The following is a 20,532-nucleotide window of genomic DNA, read 5'->3' as shown; positions in this document are numbered from 1 at the left end:
CTGACATTTTTAATACCAACGATAATTTGTTTCAGCTGATGATCGGGTGCGATCTTAAGATATCCAATAAATCTTTGCACATCATTAGAAGAAAGCAAATGTAATAGATTGTGGATTTACCTATGGAGCTATGTAAATAAGCAAGTGAATGTGTGGTGTGTGTGTGTGTGTGTGGAGATGTGAAGTTTGTTTTTACGCCTCGCTTTTTATCAGTTGACCTAGAGAGGGAGACAGCAAATAGGTTTTCATACAGCTGCTTTAGCCCCGGGGCCACACACATACTTATAGAGTAACGGGCACACTTTTTCTCTCAAAGCAAAGCAAAAAGTGGTCGGAGTGAGAGAGAGCGTGTGTGTTAAATACAGGAGAGACAGAGAGCATCCTGTTATTGATAAAGAGCAAGCGCGATAAACTTTACATCAGTCCCTGTCTGTGCCTTGCTAAACTGTGGCACCCACACAGCCAGAGAGCGAAAGCTGCATAACTCACTAGCCATAAGAAAGGCAGACCGAGTGAGACAGAGACAGAGAAAGAGAGAGAGAGAGCGAACAAAAGGTGTGTACATATGCGTAGGCAAGAGTTGTCCTAAGGGGCATCCAAGTCGCTGCTGTTTGTAACGGTTGTATTAGGTGCAATTTTAATTCGATATTAAGAATGATTAAAAATTGCAACCTCAAACCTTTTTGGTGCCCTCTGGCCCCCATCACTTGCTGCGGCCCTGGTTGTATGGCACACAAAGAGGCAAAGGCGACGACGCAACAGGCTTGCACTTAAGCGCCGTTAGGTTTGTAAGCCAGGAACTGGCAACAACCAAAAGCCCCAAAACTTCGTCTCCACCTCCGCGATGCTTGTCACTTCGGTCGCATTCGTTGTCGCCGTCGTCGCTGTCGCTGTCGTCGTCGTCGTCGTCGTCGTCGTCGACAGCAGCAACAGCAACAGCAGCAACAGCAACAGCAGCAGCGGCAGCAGCAAAAGTTCTTCCAAACATTCGGTTGCGCGCCGTTGTATGAGACGGTCGCACAATTTTCGGTGCGTTTGAAAGAAGAAAGAAACAACAAATTTTTTTACAAAAAAAAAAAAGAAAAAAAATCACAAAAACAAAATAGCCGCTTGGGGCCCTTGTTTCGGTTAACTCGGTTCTTCTTGGTGCCTTTTTCTCGCTGTGCAATTAATTCGTTTGAAAATCTCTTTATTGCTGCGTTTTTTTTAAAGTGTCCACTAAAAATCAAAAAAAAAAAAAGAAAATTTAAACAAAAAGTGCCAAATTCAAGGATCAATGCATATTAAATAAAAAAGAAAGAAAGCAACGGAAATTTCGCTCTCTCTCTCTCTTTCTATCTCTCTCACACGTTGTTGTTCTTGCTTTAGTTAGGCCAATAAGGATCAACAAGCAAGATTTTTTTTTTCGAATTTTTATTTTTTATTCTTTGATTGATTCTCTACAAAAAATTGTTACCGGCAAACTCCCGCGAAATGAAGCAAAAAAACATGTGGCCCAAAATATATGATTCAAAACAAAAATTAGAATAGCTAATACGATCAAAATCATCCGATTTATAAAAGAAAAAGCACTCCACAAGGAGTCAAGTACCAACAGAAGCAACAATTTTTTATGTTATTTTTAATATTTTATTATTATTTTTTCTGCAGAATTGACGATTTTTTATTGGTTCTTATACGTTTGTTACCCTTTTTGGCAGTGCAGGGTATATTAGATATGCTCTTGAAATGTCGTCTTGATCCATATGAGATTTTATATTCAAGTTTCCATTTAACAATTTCAATTTAATATAAATCTGTCATAGCAATACATCATATCAAATCTTTAGTCATTCAGAATTATATGTTATATACTGACAAAGATCGGTTCATACTTTAACTGAAATGTTTAAATATCAAAGGGTATTATAAATTCTCGGCATTGCCGTTTCAAGTTCGGTTCTCAGATCATTTTTTTTTTTCGTGTTTCTTTTTTTTTTTGGTTTGTGTTTTTAGCTTTGGGTTTCATCAAGAATTTTCGCTGATTTTGGAAAACATTTCTTATTTGCTCTCCTTTAATTTATGTTTTTTTTTTGTTGTTGTTCTTTTGTATATTTTTTATGTTTATTTTGTTTGCAGTGCCATAACATAATAATAGTTAATACTTATTGTGTTCACACAAAAATTTTGGGCCGCCGAATCGAAAACGAATATCAAAACCAAAAAAAAAAAATAATCAAACGAAACTGCCTTAAAAATCCTACCAAAAAACACAACTTAATCATATATATATATATATAAATATATAAAAAGCTACCGATAATAATAAAAGAATTTACAAAAAACTAATTAAGACGAGATGGGATCACCGGGTGGTTCCCATAGGAGTTGCCGATCCTCATTACTCTGGCGACTCGGCGCTCTGATTCTCATTCTGAATGCCTGCCATGTGCCCTTAATGATCAATGCCAAGGTGAGTTTCAATCGTAACTTTTCGAAAACAAAATAGGAATATCTAGATATATATATACTTATATATGGTATTTGCCAAAACTATAGAGCGGAGTTTAAAATCACAAATTTGAGTTTTCTGCTCACATATTTTTTTTGTTCTTTTTGTTAGTAATTTATATGCTAAAGTTGTTTCTTGTATCGTTAAATAGTGAGTAGAATGTAATTGATAATTTATCCTATTCATGTTATTTTGAATTCATCTCATTGTCTGCTTTTCTGGCAGATAGCTTGCAAATTTTGAAAGTTTGTATAGATTTTTAATATTTTTTCCCCTTCATTTCGCTTTTCCCTTTCAATTGCTAATAGAAATAGTTTAAATTCTTTAATTAAGCATAAATAAATTGACTTTAGATTACAAATTCTTAATATATTATTATGAAATTCTTCTAAATTATTATAATTTCTTTAACTAGGATTTCATACTTCCTGTATTGAATGACAATTAGAACATTTTGGCTTTCCCTTAAGTTGAACTTGAACTACATAAAATATATGCATTTTTTGTTTATGTATATGTGTGTGTGTGTGTGTATTTTTTAGTTAAATTTTCTTATGGGTCTAGACTTTGAAACCATTTTGGAGGGAAAAACAAAATATGTATGTACAATTATAAATTTTAATGTCGACCGGATTTGATTGCGACAAAATACATACATAAAATAAAAACGAAATTGAAATGAATTTGAATATAATCAAGAGAGAATTATTAACCCTGACCCAAACAACATCATGAACAATTTTTTGTCAGTCTTTTTGTTTGTTTCCAATTTTTGTTGGGGTCAGCCTGAGAAGGCAAACATTGATAATTTTGAAAAAAGTGAGTTTTATATGGCTCGTTCTTTGTGCTTGTTAAATGTTCTGTGTGTGGTTTTGTTCTTGTTGTTTGTTTTTTGCCAATTATAAGGTTGAAGCTTGATTATTCCAATTTCTTTTTCATCTATCTATATGGCTATATGTTTATACATATGTACATACATATGTATGCACATCATAATGAGCCTAGCCTGATAACAGGGCCCAGTTATCAGCATGTGTTAATGACATGAAGCCAGCTGGCCCACAAAAAAAAAAAAAAAACGCAAAATGTCCCGGTTGGAATTATGATTTCTTAAACTATTAAAAAAAAAAAAAAAACACAAAAAAAAAGCCTATAGAATGTTGATTGAAATCAGCTCTGCATAACCTCGGGATTGTACCTGAAAGTACCTAAGGCTCATGTGAATGTGTGCCTGTGTGCGTGTGTGTGTGTGTGTTGGGCGTAGGGAGAATGGGCAACATATTGGTTGAGGTTGTTCTTATTGTTGTTGCATTTGTTGTGGTTGCTGCTGCGCTGAACTAATTGTTTATCACATCGGAAGTTGCGTAAATGAGGCCAACATCGAAAAGCGTTCGTTACACTTGTTTTCTTCTTCTTCGTCGTCTTCGTCTTCATCTTTTTTTTTTCGATGTTGTTGCATTGCGAGTTTACGAGTTCACATAAATGTAGACTGACTGCATTGGCTCTTATCACGGTCAATTATTTGAGCTCTGCAACACAGGAATCCGAATCTTGTTTATTGCCCTTTTTTTTGCTTGCAAAAACGAGAGAGGGGAGAAAGAAGAAAAATATATGTATATATAGCAAATGTCGCACGAGGTCACTAACTCATCTGTCAATGTATCGATAAGGAAGTCGCTTAGGTCACTTGAGTCTGCATACATATGTATGTACAAACTCCAGTTTAATCATATAGATTATAATTAATGTAGGTACTTTTTGAACCCAGCCAAAGCCAAATGAAATTGTAAATATATCGGATATCATTTTAAAATTAGTATTCAATTAAAATTAAAAGTTTTCGAGAAAACCTTTTTTAAAAAATGTTAGAAATAGTCATTGATCTTTTAAATATATCGATAAATTTCGATATATTTCAATAATTTCCTTTCAAAATTATAGAGCTTTAAGAAAAGTGCCTACTTTTCGGAATATTTCATGTTATCGCCGTTATGAATATAACTTATCGATAATTATCGAACAAACTTTTGTATGGCGTAGCATTTTTAGTAGCATTTATTTTAGCAAACTTTTTAGTTTTAGTAATTAAAATTTGTCCCAAAAGTTGTCCCAAAATATAAAATTTAAATTTTTAAAAATTTAATAGTTTCAGATTGACCAAGTATTTAATTTCGAAAGTGTCTCCAAATTTCTCAAAAACCCTTTACGTAATTTGGACAATTTTTGACCGATTTTCTCTTTCTTCTTCTTTGAATGTAATCTTTTTATCACTTTGATAGAATTTTAAAATTGACCAAAATAAAAATTGAAAAAACTTGCAAGTTTCAGCAAAATTTTGAAATTGACAAAATATCTAAAAATCCTTAACTTGCTAAATTTGCATCTTACAATAAAACCTCATTGATTCGAATTTAAAGTAAACTATTAAGAATAATGTATTTGACAGTTGTTTTTCAAAATTATGCGTGGTTTTTTTTTTTAAATTTAATTAAGTCAATTCTGTTTTAATCCGGCACTGTTTGCTTGCAATTTTCCAATGCCTTTAACTAAGATTAAAAACGAAAGTTTCAAGTTTTGAAGACATTTCCATTATGTTACGTTGTCTTCTCTTTATAATCGGCTGTTTCATATCACACAGATTGGTCCATCGGTCTCCACTTGTCTGTCAGAAACCGTCAAAATATTTGCAGACTGGCAATGACATGGAGATGGGTTGAGAGGGGGAGAGAGAGAGAGAGAGAGAGAGAGAGAAAAGCACTACCAGTTGTTCGATGTCAGCATATCAAAGAAACAAAAAAAAAACATAATTTGTAGCTTTTTTCGGTTTTGATTTTCGATTTACTCTGCTTAAACGGGTATATACCCTTTAAACATAGCTGAATTTTAACATTCATCTTGTGAATTGCTGAAACCTATTAAAGGGTATCTACTTTTCGGTGCTGCTTCGCTCTCTCTCGCTCTCTCTTTCTCTGCAGTGATTTTCGTGTAAAGATGCGTTTTGTTGGCACAATTCATCCTCCTTCTTCTCTTCACCTCGGATGGTTGTTTGTTTGCCCAACATATGGACACAAGATGTTGCCGCTGTGTAGATCACATGTGGATCTTGTGGGGCACACACAAATCTCTAGACATATAAAAATATATATATATATATATGCATACATTGTTCAGTTTGGATCATGATAATTATATTTTTGCAAATCTCCATGAAATTTTCATTGGAAAAATTGGAAATTGGAAATTGGAATTGAAATCAAACTAAACTAAACTATAAATACATAGAAATGTGTCTAACAGACTCTGGCATTTGTTTAAATATTGCATTGGAGACGTAAACGACCCCCTCTGGGTCTGTTCCCCCCTCTCTAGCCACAATATATATATCCCATCCTCTTGACTTTTTCCAGCAATGCCATCTCTCTTACCCACTTCAGCTCAAGTTAAGTTTTTTTTTGTTTTAGAAGGAAGGGGAAGGCATGGAAGACATTAGGTAGGTAGGTGGTTGGGAGGGAGGGGGCAGTTCCTAACAAACTGGCACACTTAAACTATAAACAAATAGATGCAAGTGTGACTGAAGTATGTGTACTCCGCCCCTTCTGCCCTGTACTCTACTCCCCTTTCTAGCTAACCATTACTTCTTCTTCCCCTCTTCTCGCGTTTCCCCGCTGATAATGCAACGTGTTGGCTTTGTCAATTGACATGCCGAAATGCTTCCGCATCACATACAACAACTCACACTTGCTTGTTTTCCACAACTTTCAAGGAAATTCGCCTCAATTAGTCATCTTTAATGCCCTTTTTGATACCCTCACAAAAGCAAAGTGTATATCAATTATATCGAATCGAAAAGAAATTGCCAATTATTTTGACCTTATGAAATTGCTTGCAATGTTTCTTCTTAATGCAATTTGAGAATCTATTAAAATAATTTTTCAACTATGGCCTCAAAATCATCTTACTCTGGGTAAGGGTATAGCAAGTACAGCGTTTTATACCAGCTGGCCATGGTCCAAACATTGAGATAGTTCCCGGCTAACTATGAAACAGAATAGAATTTAAAAATAGCAAAAAAAAAAAATAGAAAAAAACAAAAAACAGACGATGCATTTCTACACACATTTCTCATGAAGAAGCGCAACAGCCGCTGCATCAATTGAAATGATGAGGAAAGTGATAAAACTTATAGAAATGAGTGATGAGTGTGTTTAGCGAAGGGAGATCTACAGAAATTGAATCCTTTTAGCCAAAACAGAACTCGCAAATTCTTGATGATGGAATTCAATTGATGATATGTAATATGAAATATTCGGAATTTCGTTTTCCCATTGAAAAGTTGTGGCAAGAAAACCAAACAAAAACTTGGAGACAATTGTTTATAAACTATATATGTAGACTAAACATGACGTGGGGGGGGGGGGGGGGGACGGTAAGGTAATTCCATACCAAGTAAATGTAGCTAGTCATAACCAATTTCCACCAACACTCGTTTGCTTCTGAGTTGTGATTTTGTTTTTTTGTAATCCAATATTTACGAGACATGTCTGCCTCGGTTGCTACTCCCTGCCACTGCCACTGCCGGCGACTTGTGGCGCGACTGAAAAGTAGTAGTTGGTCTAGTCTAGAGAATACACACACACACACACACACACACACAATTTACAAAATGTTTTTTCAACATAATTTCTATTTGGAGCGAAATGCATTTAGTTTAGAGGGTTTTTTGTTCAAGGTTTTTATGCTTGAAATAAACGAAGCCAAAAGGATTGAAATCGTAGGTGGCCCCAGTTCAAACTGTTAACCTGGCTTAATTGTAAATTGTATTATCAATCATAAGATCCTTCGTTCAGCAGAAGAAAAGTCATTTAAATCAAAGCTTCATCTTAATATTACTAAACATTCTCTTGTTAATCATTTCAAGAGCGTATTAAAAATGGAGAAACCAAAAAATATTAAACAAAATCCAGCTTGCAGTTTGTTCTCTATAAAATGTTAGTGTTAAATATAAGTTACAAAATATTCGAAATATTTATAAAATTTCCGTTTAGTTTTTTTTCGATCGTTTTCCTTCCTCGTGTGGCACCCCTCGAATGTAATAATTGTTATTTTTTGCATTGCGTAAATGTTGAAAATAGACTAAACAAAACACTAAAAAGAAAACAAAAGCAAATTTATATATATATGTATGTACATATATACAAAACATCCACACTTATGTATGTAAATATACATAAATAAATATATGTATCTGAGAAGCAACACAAAAATCAAAACACACAAAACAAGAAAACAACAAAAACAAAAACTGTCGCAATTTGTTCAACCAAATGATGCAGGAGAAAATGGACGCATATTCTTGAATATAATATGAGGCTGGGGCAAGTGAATGATTGCGATGAGTGTTTGAATATGAATTTCAATGTGAATGTGCTGTGGGTGGGTGTTGTCTAGAAGTATTGTGTCATCATCTCAGAAGCACCCAGCAGTAGCAGCAGCTGTGTAATTAACTTAAATAGAAATTCTCGAAAAGTTTTTACAATAAACATTTACATACCTACAAATTGACAAAATGACCGACCGACAAACCGCCTGGCAATAAAACTAATTCTTGATGGGACGAATTTCTTATACTTTGTATGCCATGGATCAACCTCACATGTTTATTTATTTTTGTTTCTCGTTTTGCATAAATCAGCATTCTATATGCCAATTAATCGTTTTTATGTTTTTAACTATTAACTGGATAATATATAGTGTGTGTACATTTATATATTTAAGTTGAAACTGGTTCCGATGTGGATATTAATATTTGTTCCACTTGTGCATTCAACTCATTTATTTGCCAGTTCTCTATGGTTAAACCGAAGGAGGAGCAGAAGTTTAGGAGAGACTTTTTGGAGACTTTTGTCCAGTGGTGGGGACTTTGCGAAATCGTCTGAAAACTCTCATTTGCCAAGTTGATTAGTAACAAAAAGAAAAACAGCACTTAACATGTCTCCAAAACTAATAGAGACATTTCGTATTTTTGGAGAGTTTCCTAAATAACTATGAATCTAAAATACTTATTTGAATTTTATTGAAACAAATGATCAAATAATGATTTGGATTGTGTTTTGAAGACCTTGTAGACTAGGGGAGACTAACATTTATTTTTTGAGATTTTTAAGATACTTTTTCCCAGTTGGGACTTTACGAAATCATCTGAAAACTCTCATTTGCCAAGTTGATAAGTAACAAAAAAAAAAAAAAAAAACAACACTTAACTTGTCTCCAAAACTAATAGATATTTTTGGATTTCGTATTTTTGGAGAGTTTCCTAAATAACTATGAATCTAAATTACTTTAATTGAATATGATTAAAACAAATGATTAAATAATGATTTGGATTGTGTTTTAAACACTTTGTAGACTAGTGGAGACTAACTTTTAGTTTTGGAGACTTTTTGGAAATGTGGAAATTTCCAAGAATTGTTTAAAAATGTGAAACTCTGATTTAATTTCAATTAAACAAGTTTTAGAAACCTTGTAGACTAGTGGAGACTTTTGTCAAAACTGGAGACTAACATTTACATTTGGAGATTTTTCGGAATTGTGGTCCAAGTTGTTTAAAGATGTGAAGTAAATTTAAAATAAGCAAATTCTAGAAACCTTGTAGACTTGTGGAGACTTTTCTCCAAACTCGTAAAACTCATAAGAAAGTCAAATTGTCACTATAAAAAAAACCATTAATTAGGTAATTCTTCAAATTTGAAGACTTTTTGTCTTGTGTTAGACTTTATTGGAGACTTTCCAACACTATTTTAAGCCCAAGCGTTAAACATTCTCGTAAAAAATTAAAATTTTTTGAACAACATAATAATTCCATACGTCTTTAAAAACCATTTTAATATTTATACTCCATCATGATCAGTTAAATAGAAATCGCAATCAATTTCCGAGTGTTTTGGAATTAAGTGGAGCTTCTTGATCATCCGTTAGGCACAATGTTGCGTCTCTTGGTGATCATCAATTTTGATCAATAATTTTTGGGGGAAATTAATGCAAATTGGATTGGGTGGGGCTGGCTGCCTTCCCCGAATTGATGCGGGTGACATCAGTGCTTGTGGTGGCTGGTGGCGGCTTCTAATCAAGAAATTTATTTAAAAATCATTAAAAAAAAAAAACAAATTTAAAAAACAAACAATGCTTGCGCCAATTTATAATCGGTTTCATAAATCTTTTCAAACGTTTTCGGGGGAAATTAAAAAATGCTATCGTCTGGCTTTGTCTCTATCTGTTTGTTGCTGTTTCAGTCTTTGCCACTGGCCTGGTTATGATCATCTCTCTCTCTCTCTCTCCCTCTCTCTCATTTGCCTGGTGTCGCCTCTGTGTGAAGTTGCATCATCTGCAGCAGCTGCCAGACAGAGCATGACAATGTCAAAAACGAAAGAGAAAAACAAAACACATACATTTCAAAATCTTCTTAAAGAAATAATAATAATAAAAAAAAAAAAATTCATTGGAAATTATTTTAGCTGCTTCTTCAATTTGAATTAATTGACATATTGAAGAGAGAATTTCACATCAAAGACCAAATTGTTAGAATTGTGACTTTGATGATACTCTTCATTTGCTAGATCAATCTCGTAACTATTTACTTTGAGTTAGTCATATCTCTATTGTCCTACCGCCTCTGAGATCTAGGCCAAAACGATTGTTTTAGATAGTCCAGTCTTTCACTCGGTGACGTAATGCTCGACATGTCGAACAAAAAAAAAAAAAAGGGAAGGTGATGATGATTTTTAAACCAAGTTAGTTAGCAGCTATTGTTGATAATGATTAGACCAAGTGCTATGAATTATTATCTCTTATCTAATGAATCGGTGTAAAAGTGGTTCAAGTTATTAGCAATAAAACACGGTCGGAAGGACGAATCGAATAGATAAGGTTTTAATGGTCTTTATTCATGATGTCAATCAAATTTCTACAGTTTTGCATGCACATTGTATTCGGTCAATGGCTGTCAAAGCGTCCATTCCGCCTGTTAGTTAGCCAATTAATTAGTAAACAAAGCATTAAACAAAATGTATAAATATGCTAATTAATTAATTTGCTTTGGGCCATACAAAAGCAAAAGATTGCATATATTTATGCTTTAATAAGCAATAATACCAATGAAAAATAAAAATAAAAAAACAAATTGAATTTCGATTTCATTTTAATTTGAATTTTGACATGGTCAAAAGGGGCAAGCAGAAACTAATGATTGGACTTCTTTTGGAAGAGGGAAAAGCCTCAAATGTGGGTCTAGATCGGTTTCGATATCATTACGGAATGAAAACTGTATTCTGTAGATATATGTTTCGTCACGATTCGAAACGGTTTAACCCCAATTGGTAAAGATAACGAGAGTTTAGAGATTATGATTAGGATTATGTTTTGCGATTTTGCATCGATAACGATAACGATTGCGTTGATGCTTTGCGATTACCATGAGTTATGAGTTACGATAAGAAATTACGATTTTATGAGCCCTTGACTAAACCGGCTTAGTATGCATTGTGTTTTTTTTTTAATACACAACATAAAATTGGTAAAGTTTTACCTGTTTTTCTATTGTTAATTAAAGAAAAATGTTAAAACCGAAAACCGAAATGACATATAAGGGAGAGGGGAAATAAGCCGGCAGCAGCGGCAACAACATTGACTGGCATAGTCAGAGAGTCAGTCGGGCCAATTGCCCAGATAAGATATAGTCAACACTCCACATACATATATGTATACATATACTAAAAACTATATATATATCTCTACATACATACATATGTACATATGTATGGCATAGTTTTTCCCTGATGTTCATTCCCGTTTCGTGTTGCTCTTGTTCATGTTGTTGCCAAGTTTTGATAACGCAAGAGAAAGAGAGAGGTAGAGGGAGTGCTAGAGAGAGAGAGAGAGAGAGACAGAGGGCTTCAAGCAACATGACGCGATGCGTTTTTTTACCCCGTTACCCGACCCTCAATGCTTCGCATACCACGTTTCTTGTTTCTTGACAATGACTCACAAACTGTAAGAAATGGTTAATTTCAAGAAATTAATGGAGTGGTGTGGTGGGTGGGTGGGGGGTAGGAAGGGCTAGGCTAGGCACCTCGTGGCTTTGATGAATCTTAATTAAATGCATATTTTCCTGACATTTGCATGCCTACGACAGTCGCGCGAGACATTGGCATGAGTTTTGTCCGCTGCTTTTTTTTTTTCGTTCGTTCGTCTTTAATGTTTCGTTTTAACCGGTTTTGTAGCTTATTAAGCACTTTTAACCCAAAACCCACAAAAAAAAAAAAAAAAAAAAACAGCAGAAGCTAGTGCCACAGTTTATTATTATTATTTCATTCGAGGGAACTAGTTGCCGCCTTATCAAAAGTCATTAAAATACATGGCAGAGCGAGAATGAACGACAGACAGACATATATACCTTTGGTCAGCTTGAACGCTTGAACTCTTCTTCTTCGATAGTTATTATACCCTATATAGAAGGGGTAAATCATTAACCACTTAATTGTTGTAGAATTGTTTTACATAAAAACTTCAAATCGTCTTCAAATCATTAATTTCCCTTTGAAAACTATACAAAAATATTACAAATTTTTAAGTATTTCATTAAATTCTAGATAAACAAAAACTAAATATCAAAATAAAGCTTTTATGCTGGTTTTTAGTTTCTGATTCTTAATTAATAATTGATATAATTAAATTAAAAGTCTTTGCTTTGTATTTTTATTCATTTAACCTGAACTTGAGCCTTAGAAAAATCTAATTAAACAATACAAACATCACTAGAAAATACACAAAATAAATGGAGGGCTTGAAAATATATATATAATTAAATATAAATATATATAATTAAAATTAAATGGATTGGAGCGAATGAAAGAAAGTCAATATGATCAATTATAATTGTGAAATTGGAAAACTGGAAAGAACTATTAGAACTATAAAATTAAGAAATTAATTTTCATACATTTTGTACAATTTGTTAGGGTATGCAATATGCTTTATAATTTGAAATTTTAGGCTCGTTTCTTTGGGTTTTGTTTCTTCTCTTTTGTGGTTTGGTTGAGTAAGCTTGGAAATATGTAGCAGTATATATGTATGTATGTACATACATCAGCCGATGTACATACATACATATGTATCTAGCCATATGTATGTATAGAGGTGTCAAATGCATTGACAAAATTTCAAGCTGAGATCAGCATTTGAAACGAGCTAAACCAAAAGGCAAGTTCATTAGCTTTGCCATCCGTCCGAGATATTCAATTCCTCTCACACGCAAGATTTATATTACATTTGAATAATTTACGATTCAAATTTATTTGAAATACAATCTATGCATAGTTAGTTCTAGTTTGATCATTTAATTGATTCATACTGAAATGCACACATCATCCTTTTGTTTTTAAATTATTCAAGAGTTTTTTTCCTTTGTTTAATTCATTAATTTTTTTTTTTTTTTCTATTTCCATTTCAGGTATGGAATTTTGTTGATAATCATGCAGATGATGATGATGCGGGGTAAATAGATAAACAGACAGCTTGGCGGCTACTTGATTGAAGCCACAGCCACGCCCCAACAATAAACTGACCAGCCCCTGATTTAGTCAGCCCCCACACCAACCCCCCCTGCAGCTTAAAGAGTATGGGTCACTACTAAATGAGCCCATTAGCTGTCAAAAGGCAAATATTTGTCAATAGCTGGCAACAAAACCAACTCGATTATTGACCAAAATGAGACAAACTTGATTTATTTCCTGTCTCGCTCTCTCTCTCTTTCTCTTTATACATATATGTTTTGTGCGTGTGTGTGTGTGTGCCGTTTAACCAAAACTCAAAAATCAAACTTGACCTTGACGCAAACGCTTTAGGCTTTTGGTTAAGGTAAGAAAGAGAGATGAAGCCGCCAGCGGAAGATATGACAATTAAATATTTTGATACCCGGTAATTTAATAGCCATGAAGGAATATATACTATAATGATTCTGATAATCCAAAAAAATATATATTAATAGGTACATTTCTCTTCTGTCTAGTATTGATGATTTGATTTGAAAAACTTCACCGTCTTTAATAACGTTACCCAATTAAGGTATCCCATAGTCGTCGACTACATTTGTTGTGAGGAAATTTGTTGAATGTCTCGACTTAAACTTCAAATAGATCAAAGATGATAAGAATTTTGATTCGACAACAACACAACACACTGTAGGCATAGTTATCGTTCCTGAAATTCAATTATGGATTTGCGCGAAATACTTGTTTCCGGTTTCAGAAAATGTTTCGGCATATATCAATAGTTGTGTTTGAGTTTAAAAAGACCCCCAATTTTGCATACTTTCCTTGTAAAGTCATATATTGATAATAAGTAGAGATTCTAGAGTTTAGCAAGTGTTGACAAAGAGATAAATAATCCTAAAAGTTGAAATTGTATACCTAATTTTATGAATTGTTCAGTTTTTTAAGTTTAATATTTCTATTCATTTCTTTTTGCAGTGTAAACCAGTTTGGAAAGCTTGTTGAATTTCAAACTTTGATACTTTCCAACACTATTTTTGTCAATCAGAATCAGAAACTGTATACAGTTTGAGAGTCGTTAGTGTAGTGCTGCATTTGCAATTTATGATGGATATGATATATAGATTCAAATAACATTATATATATAGATAGCTGGCAAAAGGTGTGTCTCTCTCTCTCTCTCTCTTTGTCTCTGTCTATCTCTCACTTTTGTAGGCTTTCTCACTCTTTTACATTGAAAGCTTAGGCTAATGCAGTTCAAGTGTTGAAAACATAGAAGAAATGACTTTTCTGTTGTTGTCGTTCTCGTTGTTACACTGCAACTAAAAGCTGAAATCAACAAGCTGCACTCAAGAGGTTGTCCTCTCTGAACCCGCCTCTTTTAGTGCTCCTCCGCCTGCTTCTCACTTCTCCTCACTCGTTCACTCACTTTTCTGTGTGACAATGACAAGGAGGTCTACACAGAGATTTGTTTTTTTTTTTTTTTTCGTTGTTGTGACGGAGACGAAGACGGAGACAGAGGCTCGACTGTAATTACGTTTACTTGTTGTCTTCATCGTCATTTTGCATTGTGTGTAGGTGTAATACCTTTAATAAGCAGGATGACGTTGCACTTGACGACGTCGACGACAACAACAGCAACAGCAACAGCAACGACAGCGACGACGAGAACGATGACTGCTGGCTGCAGCATTGCAGCTGTGGGGCAAACGGTTTTGTGAGGTTACCTTTGTTCAACCGGCTTGATAGATCTCTATGTCTCTCTGTGTCTCTGTCTCTGTGTGTGTGTGTGCACTCGAGGTTGCCATATCTTTGTGGCTTTTACATTGGTTTGTTGTGGCTGTTGTTGTTGTTTTTTTGTCACCCATAATGAACCCATCTCAACTCTCTGACTGAACATTAAACCAAAGACCAAAGTAAAGCAGTTTCCATCAAATTTTTTGTAAACGATTCTCACTTTCTCCGTCTGAAACATCAATGAAATACCTTTCTTACTCTGAGGATGAATTATGAGCAGTAATTTCTGTTAACTGGGCTAAAACTATTTGCAAATCACAAAGAAATGAAATGATATATAGAAAATATTATATATAATATCTGTTGAAGACTTATTTCTTGCTAAATTTCTTAAAAATATCATATTAAGCCAAAAGCATTATAGATTTTGCTTACACTTTGTAAGAGTTTAATAACTAAAGTTAGTATAATCAATCAATTAAGAAGCTATGACTATTAAGAGGCTATGACAATGAGACTTAACACCATAATCTTTGACTATAGAAAAGTTTGATCAGTTATGAATATTAACTTGATCCATGAGGATCATGTCTGATCCATCTTTTCGTTATTTATGAAGATTGGTATATTTTTATGGTAAAATAAAAGAATGATATTGGTTTCGGTGACTTAAAAGAATAAAGATTCAGTTTCAGGTTGAAATCAAGAGTGCTTGTGTTCTGGGTGTGTGTGTGTGCAAAAAGGATCGAAGAATTGAGAATAATTTTCATGAGGGTGAGGTTATTTAATGTTAAAAGCGTTGATTCGCTAGTGTTTAGAGACTAAGCTGATTGTAGATTTAGTTTATAGGCTCATAAATTTGCACATACATATGTACATACATACATATATAAGCCCTGACCATAACGTGCTTTGCATATACACACACACACACACACACACAACAGAGAGGTGTATGTATATTTAACCGCTCCCCCGAAAATTGGTTAGCCAAACACGTACCAATCTCAGCCAGTTTTTTTTTTTTTTTTTTGCCAGGCTCTGACTGATTGTCTGTCTGACTGACTGAGGGTCTCTCACTCTCTCTCTCTCTCTCTCGCTCTCTCTCTCTCTCTGTGTCTGTCTCTTAGTGGACTCCAGTCGAGCTTTATGGCCTTTAAGGCTTATATAATTTATGCCTTTTCTAAGACAGTTTCGTTATTCTGTCGATTTTGGTTCCTTCTCGCTTATGTATGCTCCTTCCTCGCTCTCTCTTTCTCTCCCTCTCTCTCTCTCTCTCTCTCTGTCGCTGGGACCAACGCCTTTTGCATACAATTCGGTATATTTTTTTCAAGTTTTCTTTCTTTTCAGTGGAAGCAATTTGATTGATTCCCCGTGTGATCTTTTGTATGAGCAATTTTTCGTGTTTTTTTTTTATTTTTATTTATTTATGTGTCTTGGTCTTTTCGATTTCGACGAGCTAAAAGTTTGATGAGGTAATATCTAAATGGTCGATAAGCTTGGAGCAACGACATAGGCCAACATTCAACCGATAACTTAATCGCAATCGTCTCGACTTGACTACGTCAATATTGAGTCTATATATAGTATAGTACCTACATATATAGGCTTTTTATTTCATACTTTTTCTCTCTTCCTCCCTCACTCTCTATGCCCCATTCTTCTTCTCTCTGTCTTCTTCTTTCATTTATTGATATTGTTTGCTGGTCAATTGAGAGTCCAAAAGGCGCAAATATGCTGAAAGTGTTTTCGAGTAGGGCGGGGGGCCCCATAAGGAAATTGAATAAAACATAACAATAAAAAAAACACACATACATACACCTTTTAAATTACGTTTGTCTGTGTGCCTGTTGCCCATATTTGCCTACACTCACTCCGGTAATTAAGTTAAAAGTTTGTAGACAAGGCACCTAGAAAAGAAAAAACTCATAAAAGGCAAAAAACGAGAGAGAAACAGCGGAAAAAATGTACGACAGGAAACAAGCAATGCCAGTCCATCAATACAATCAAATCGTATTTTCTATACCCTGTAAACAATAACTAGTGAACAATATAAATTTCCTTTAATTAAAACTATATTCAATTCAATCTGCCTTTAATCTGAAGAATGTGGTTTATAGGCTTTTCACCCTGATTTAGCTTGCTAAATCAAACTAACTTTGTTATTAAAATTACACATATTTCCCTTTTTTTCCAAGTTTTAACTTAGTAAACTTTATGACAAACTTAATCATAAGTTCAATTATTTATGTTTTTCATTCTGAATCACATATTTTTTGAGCCTCAGGACTATAACCATGTATGAATAAAGCGACTGAACTCTCAAGCACCTAAAGAAGAGACCACCTCGACAGAGTAGAAGACGGAGTCATTATACATCATCTACGTTGACAGTCAATCCCCATTCCCACTCCCATTCTCAGTTCCAGTCTCAGTCTTAGCTCCAGTCACAGTTACAGTTTCACAGTCACTGCCTTCTCAATCACTGTTACAATCTCAGACTGACCTACAACGAAGTCGTCGTCGTCAACGTCGTCATCATCATCGTCGTCTGTGCGTGCCTAATGAGTTGCTGTAATGTTAAACCGAAAATTTTCATATAAACAGTCTGATTTGTTGTTGTTGCTGTTGTTGTGTCGGGCGGTTTATTTTTTTGTTTTTGTTTTTGCAGTGAGTGACTGTGTTACATGTATTACATGGCCCACATAAGTCATAGATACAAAACAAATCTAATGCTCGTCTACAGTCTACATTGCCTTTGAAGGTCGCTTTCCTCTCACATCTTTGTCCTCATTTCGTCCTGCTCTCCTATGCCCCAAAAGCTCTAAGACATTTATTTAAATTTCCTGTTTAGCTTAACCGGTTAATAGTTTAAATTCTAACTAATTTCATTTGATTTATAATAATTACCAGTAGATTAAAAAAGTTTCCATTTAGTATAAAAAGTTGAACCCAAAATTAACAGAAATAAAAAATTTATGAAATCTATAAAAGGTCGCTATAGATTTCTTTAGGTTTTTCCATTATTTATCATTCTTGTTCATATTTTATACTTTTTTTCCAGAAGAATCAGTTGTTTATTTTGAAAAACTCTATTCCACATTTAAGTATAAGATTTTTGCCAAGATATGTTCTCATACCAATCATATAGGATCCTTGATTCTTTATTATTACTAGATATTTCAACTAAAATATCAATTGAGTCATGTTTTATTCAAGTGAAAATCAGTTTAAATATGACATCGATTTGTAAACTCGTTCTTTCTTTATAGTTTTGCCCTTCTTGGGTTGAGTTTTATTGTATATGAAATTGCATTACCAAGGTTCCACTGTAAATGCAAATGCATAAGCATAGGTAGCCCGCCATGGACTTAAAACAAATTGCACGCAATTAAACACGCTCCATGCCAGACATCAGCCAACAGTCGACCGTCGACAGCCGACAGCATCAGCATCAGCATCGGTTTTAGCCATATGATGACTTTTAACTGTAGGTGACGGTTACAGTATGCACTCTTCCATGCACTACACACACACACTCACACACACACACACACACATTCATAGATACATTTTTGTGTGCCGGCCAGCGGCATGTGGCATTTAAAGCGATTTGAATCAAGCCAAAACACCGCCAAGACCAACAACGAAGATGACGCCCCCGGCACAAGCTGAGGAGCAGGCGCAGGCCACAGACACACACAGGTTTCTGCACAAAGTGCATCGAGCAGCTAAATTTTATGACCATGTAATTTTGATGTTAACATCTTGATTGTCGATTTTGATAAATGGTCTAGGAAATTTTGGGCTCTTGATCATGGCGATGCGATCAATGCGATGATGATGATGATAATGATAATAATGATGATTCTGATGCCTTGCCAAGATTGTTAGATGTTTCTTCTTTTTGCAGCCTAATTGCACTCAAGTCGCATGGCTCAGCGCCATGTGCCATGTGCCATGGGGCAGTGTGATTTATGGAGTCGTAGTGAGACGAAAATACAGTGATATCACTTCATCTGTGTGAAGTGATCGGGGTGGTAGGCGGTTGCAATAGAACGAGACACCCAGCCATATAGGCATGACATCATCGGAGTTTTTATTTATTTTGTTTTTTGCGAAAAGCAAGTGAAACAGAGAGACAGTGCTTTTGTTTTTGCCCAAGCTAATAATGTGTGACATACATAGTTTTTGTTGTTGCTTCTCGCTTAAAGTTGTCAGTTGCTGCCATTTTGTCCGTTGCCAGGCATCAATCAATGGAATATTCAATATATACATATATATATATATATATATATATATGTATATTCTTAGTCTCAGCCTCAAAATGGATCGTGCACATGCAAAACTAATGGAAAACTAAAGAAAATATATGCACAAATATTATGTTTGAATGTAACGTAACGGATTGGATCAGATCGGATGACCCATAATGCATCAGTCACAGTTTTTTGCCAAGAATTCATGACAAATTTAAACAGTTTTATCACCCTAGTCTATCTATCTATGTATGTATTTATTCGTGATGAATAATGTTTATACAATATATAGGTAGGTTAAATTCTATTAATATATGTGTGTGTGTACCTACTATATTCTGATTTACATCTATGCAAATGCATTCTAGGCCTTGTGTGTGTGTGTGTGTGTTGATAGTAAGTTAACAATGTGAACTCTTTGGGGCAATATTTATTTAGATTTTATCAGAGTTTACTCACTAGCATTTAGATCGCTCAGTGAAATTTGCATTCAGCTTTAAGTGAATTGCATGGCAAATATATTAAATGCGGTAATTAAGCATTTAAGATCAGTGACAATATGTTGATTGTGTTTAGTTGTAAAACTGCCTTTTATAGCGTTTACCAATACTGAAATGCATTAATAGTATTAACTTAACACTATTAGATGCAATTGTAACTTGCCAAGTGCCTTATTTAACACTATTCACAAAGCAATTAAAAGCCGGAACATTGGAACGTTTACCAACACTGAAATATATGTTTATAACACTGTCAAAAGGAACGTGTTGCAACAAAATGCATTAACTTCATAATGCATACAAGAAGTAATTGTTACTTGTTAACTGCTTTTGGATATTCTGATTCCCAACACTATTTTAAGCAATTTTAGTGCACTAAACGTTTCGTCTGAACCTTTTGGCAGTTTTTAACGTCAAATGTCAGTAAAAGACTCTGTCAGAGTACAAGTTTTCTTGTGGGGGGGAGGAGGGGGGTGGGTCTAAAGGCCTTATAATGTCTCATACCTTTGTTTATACCATTTTTGGCTTGCCTTGCCCGATGTTAGAGAAGCCTTTTTTCCTCAATACCGCCCCTTGCCACCGCCCCCAACGTTTTATGCTCATCTTTATTTGTCTGTTGCTGTGGTTACAAGGTCGTCGCTGTATCTGGCTTTGGCCTTTTTCCAAAGAGTCATAGAGCGTAGTAGTAGCTAGTGGGCGGAAGTGGCAAGTGTATAGGCGGCGGCAACAGCCGCAAAAGGGTTAAAAGGTCAGATTGCAAATTGCGGTGCACAACAATTTACAGGTAGAAAACTTGCCAAAGTTTATACAAATTAAAACTGAAAGCACACACGTCGCACCGTCTGACTGACTGTCTAACCAGCCAGTTGCTGGCAATGCATAAAACTTTTACTGTTGTGTCTGTTGGTCAGAGAATGAAATAATGGAAGCCAAGGCAAAATATGAGATTTCAAATGTGAACGCAAAAATGTACTTGCTTTCGTTCATAATTGAGATCAGAT

The 20,532-nt window shown here is 34.6% G+C and overlaps 1 protein-coding gene across 2 annotated transcripts in view; it reads left to right on the top strand.

Annotated features, from left to right (window-relative positions):
* The first annotated feature begins 2,318 nt into the window (after nucleotides 1–2,318).
* Nucleotides 2,319–20,532, top strand: part of LOC6649352 (basement membrane-specific heparan sulfate proteoglycan core protein) — a 92,275-nt gene continuing 74,061 nt past the window's right edge. Inside the window, exon 1 of one of the 2 annotated variants that reach the window (XM_047011117.1) lies at nucleotides 2,319–2,452. In XM_047011117.1, coding sequence (XP_046867073.1) covers nucleotides 2,339–2,452 — 114 coding nt within the window. In that variant the 5' untranslated portion in view covers nucleotides 2,319–2,338. The remainder of the gene's footprint in view (nucleotides 2,453–20,532) is intronic. The other variant, XM_047011118.1, reaches the window with a different exon arrangement.

This window comes from Drosophila willistoni, assembly GCF_018902025.1.
Source record: "Drosophila willistoni isolate 14030-0811.24 chromosome XL unlocalized genomic scaffold, UCI_dwil_1.1 Seg141, whole genome shotgun sequence".
NCBI lineage: Eukaryota > Metazoa > Arthropoda > Insecta > Diptera > Drosophilidae > Drosophila > Drosophila willistoni.
The sequence above is the reverse complement of the archived record's forward strand: the minus strand, read 5'-3'. Positions and strand labels throughout refer to the sequence as shown.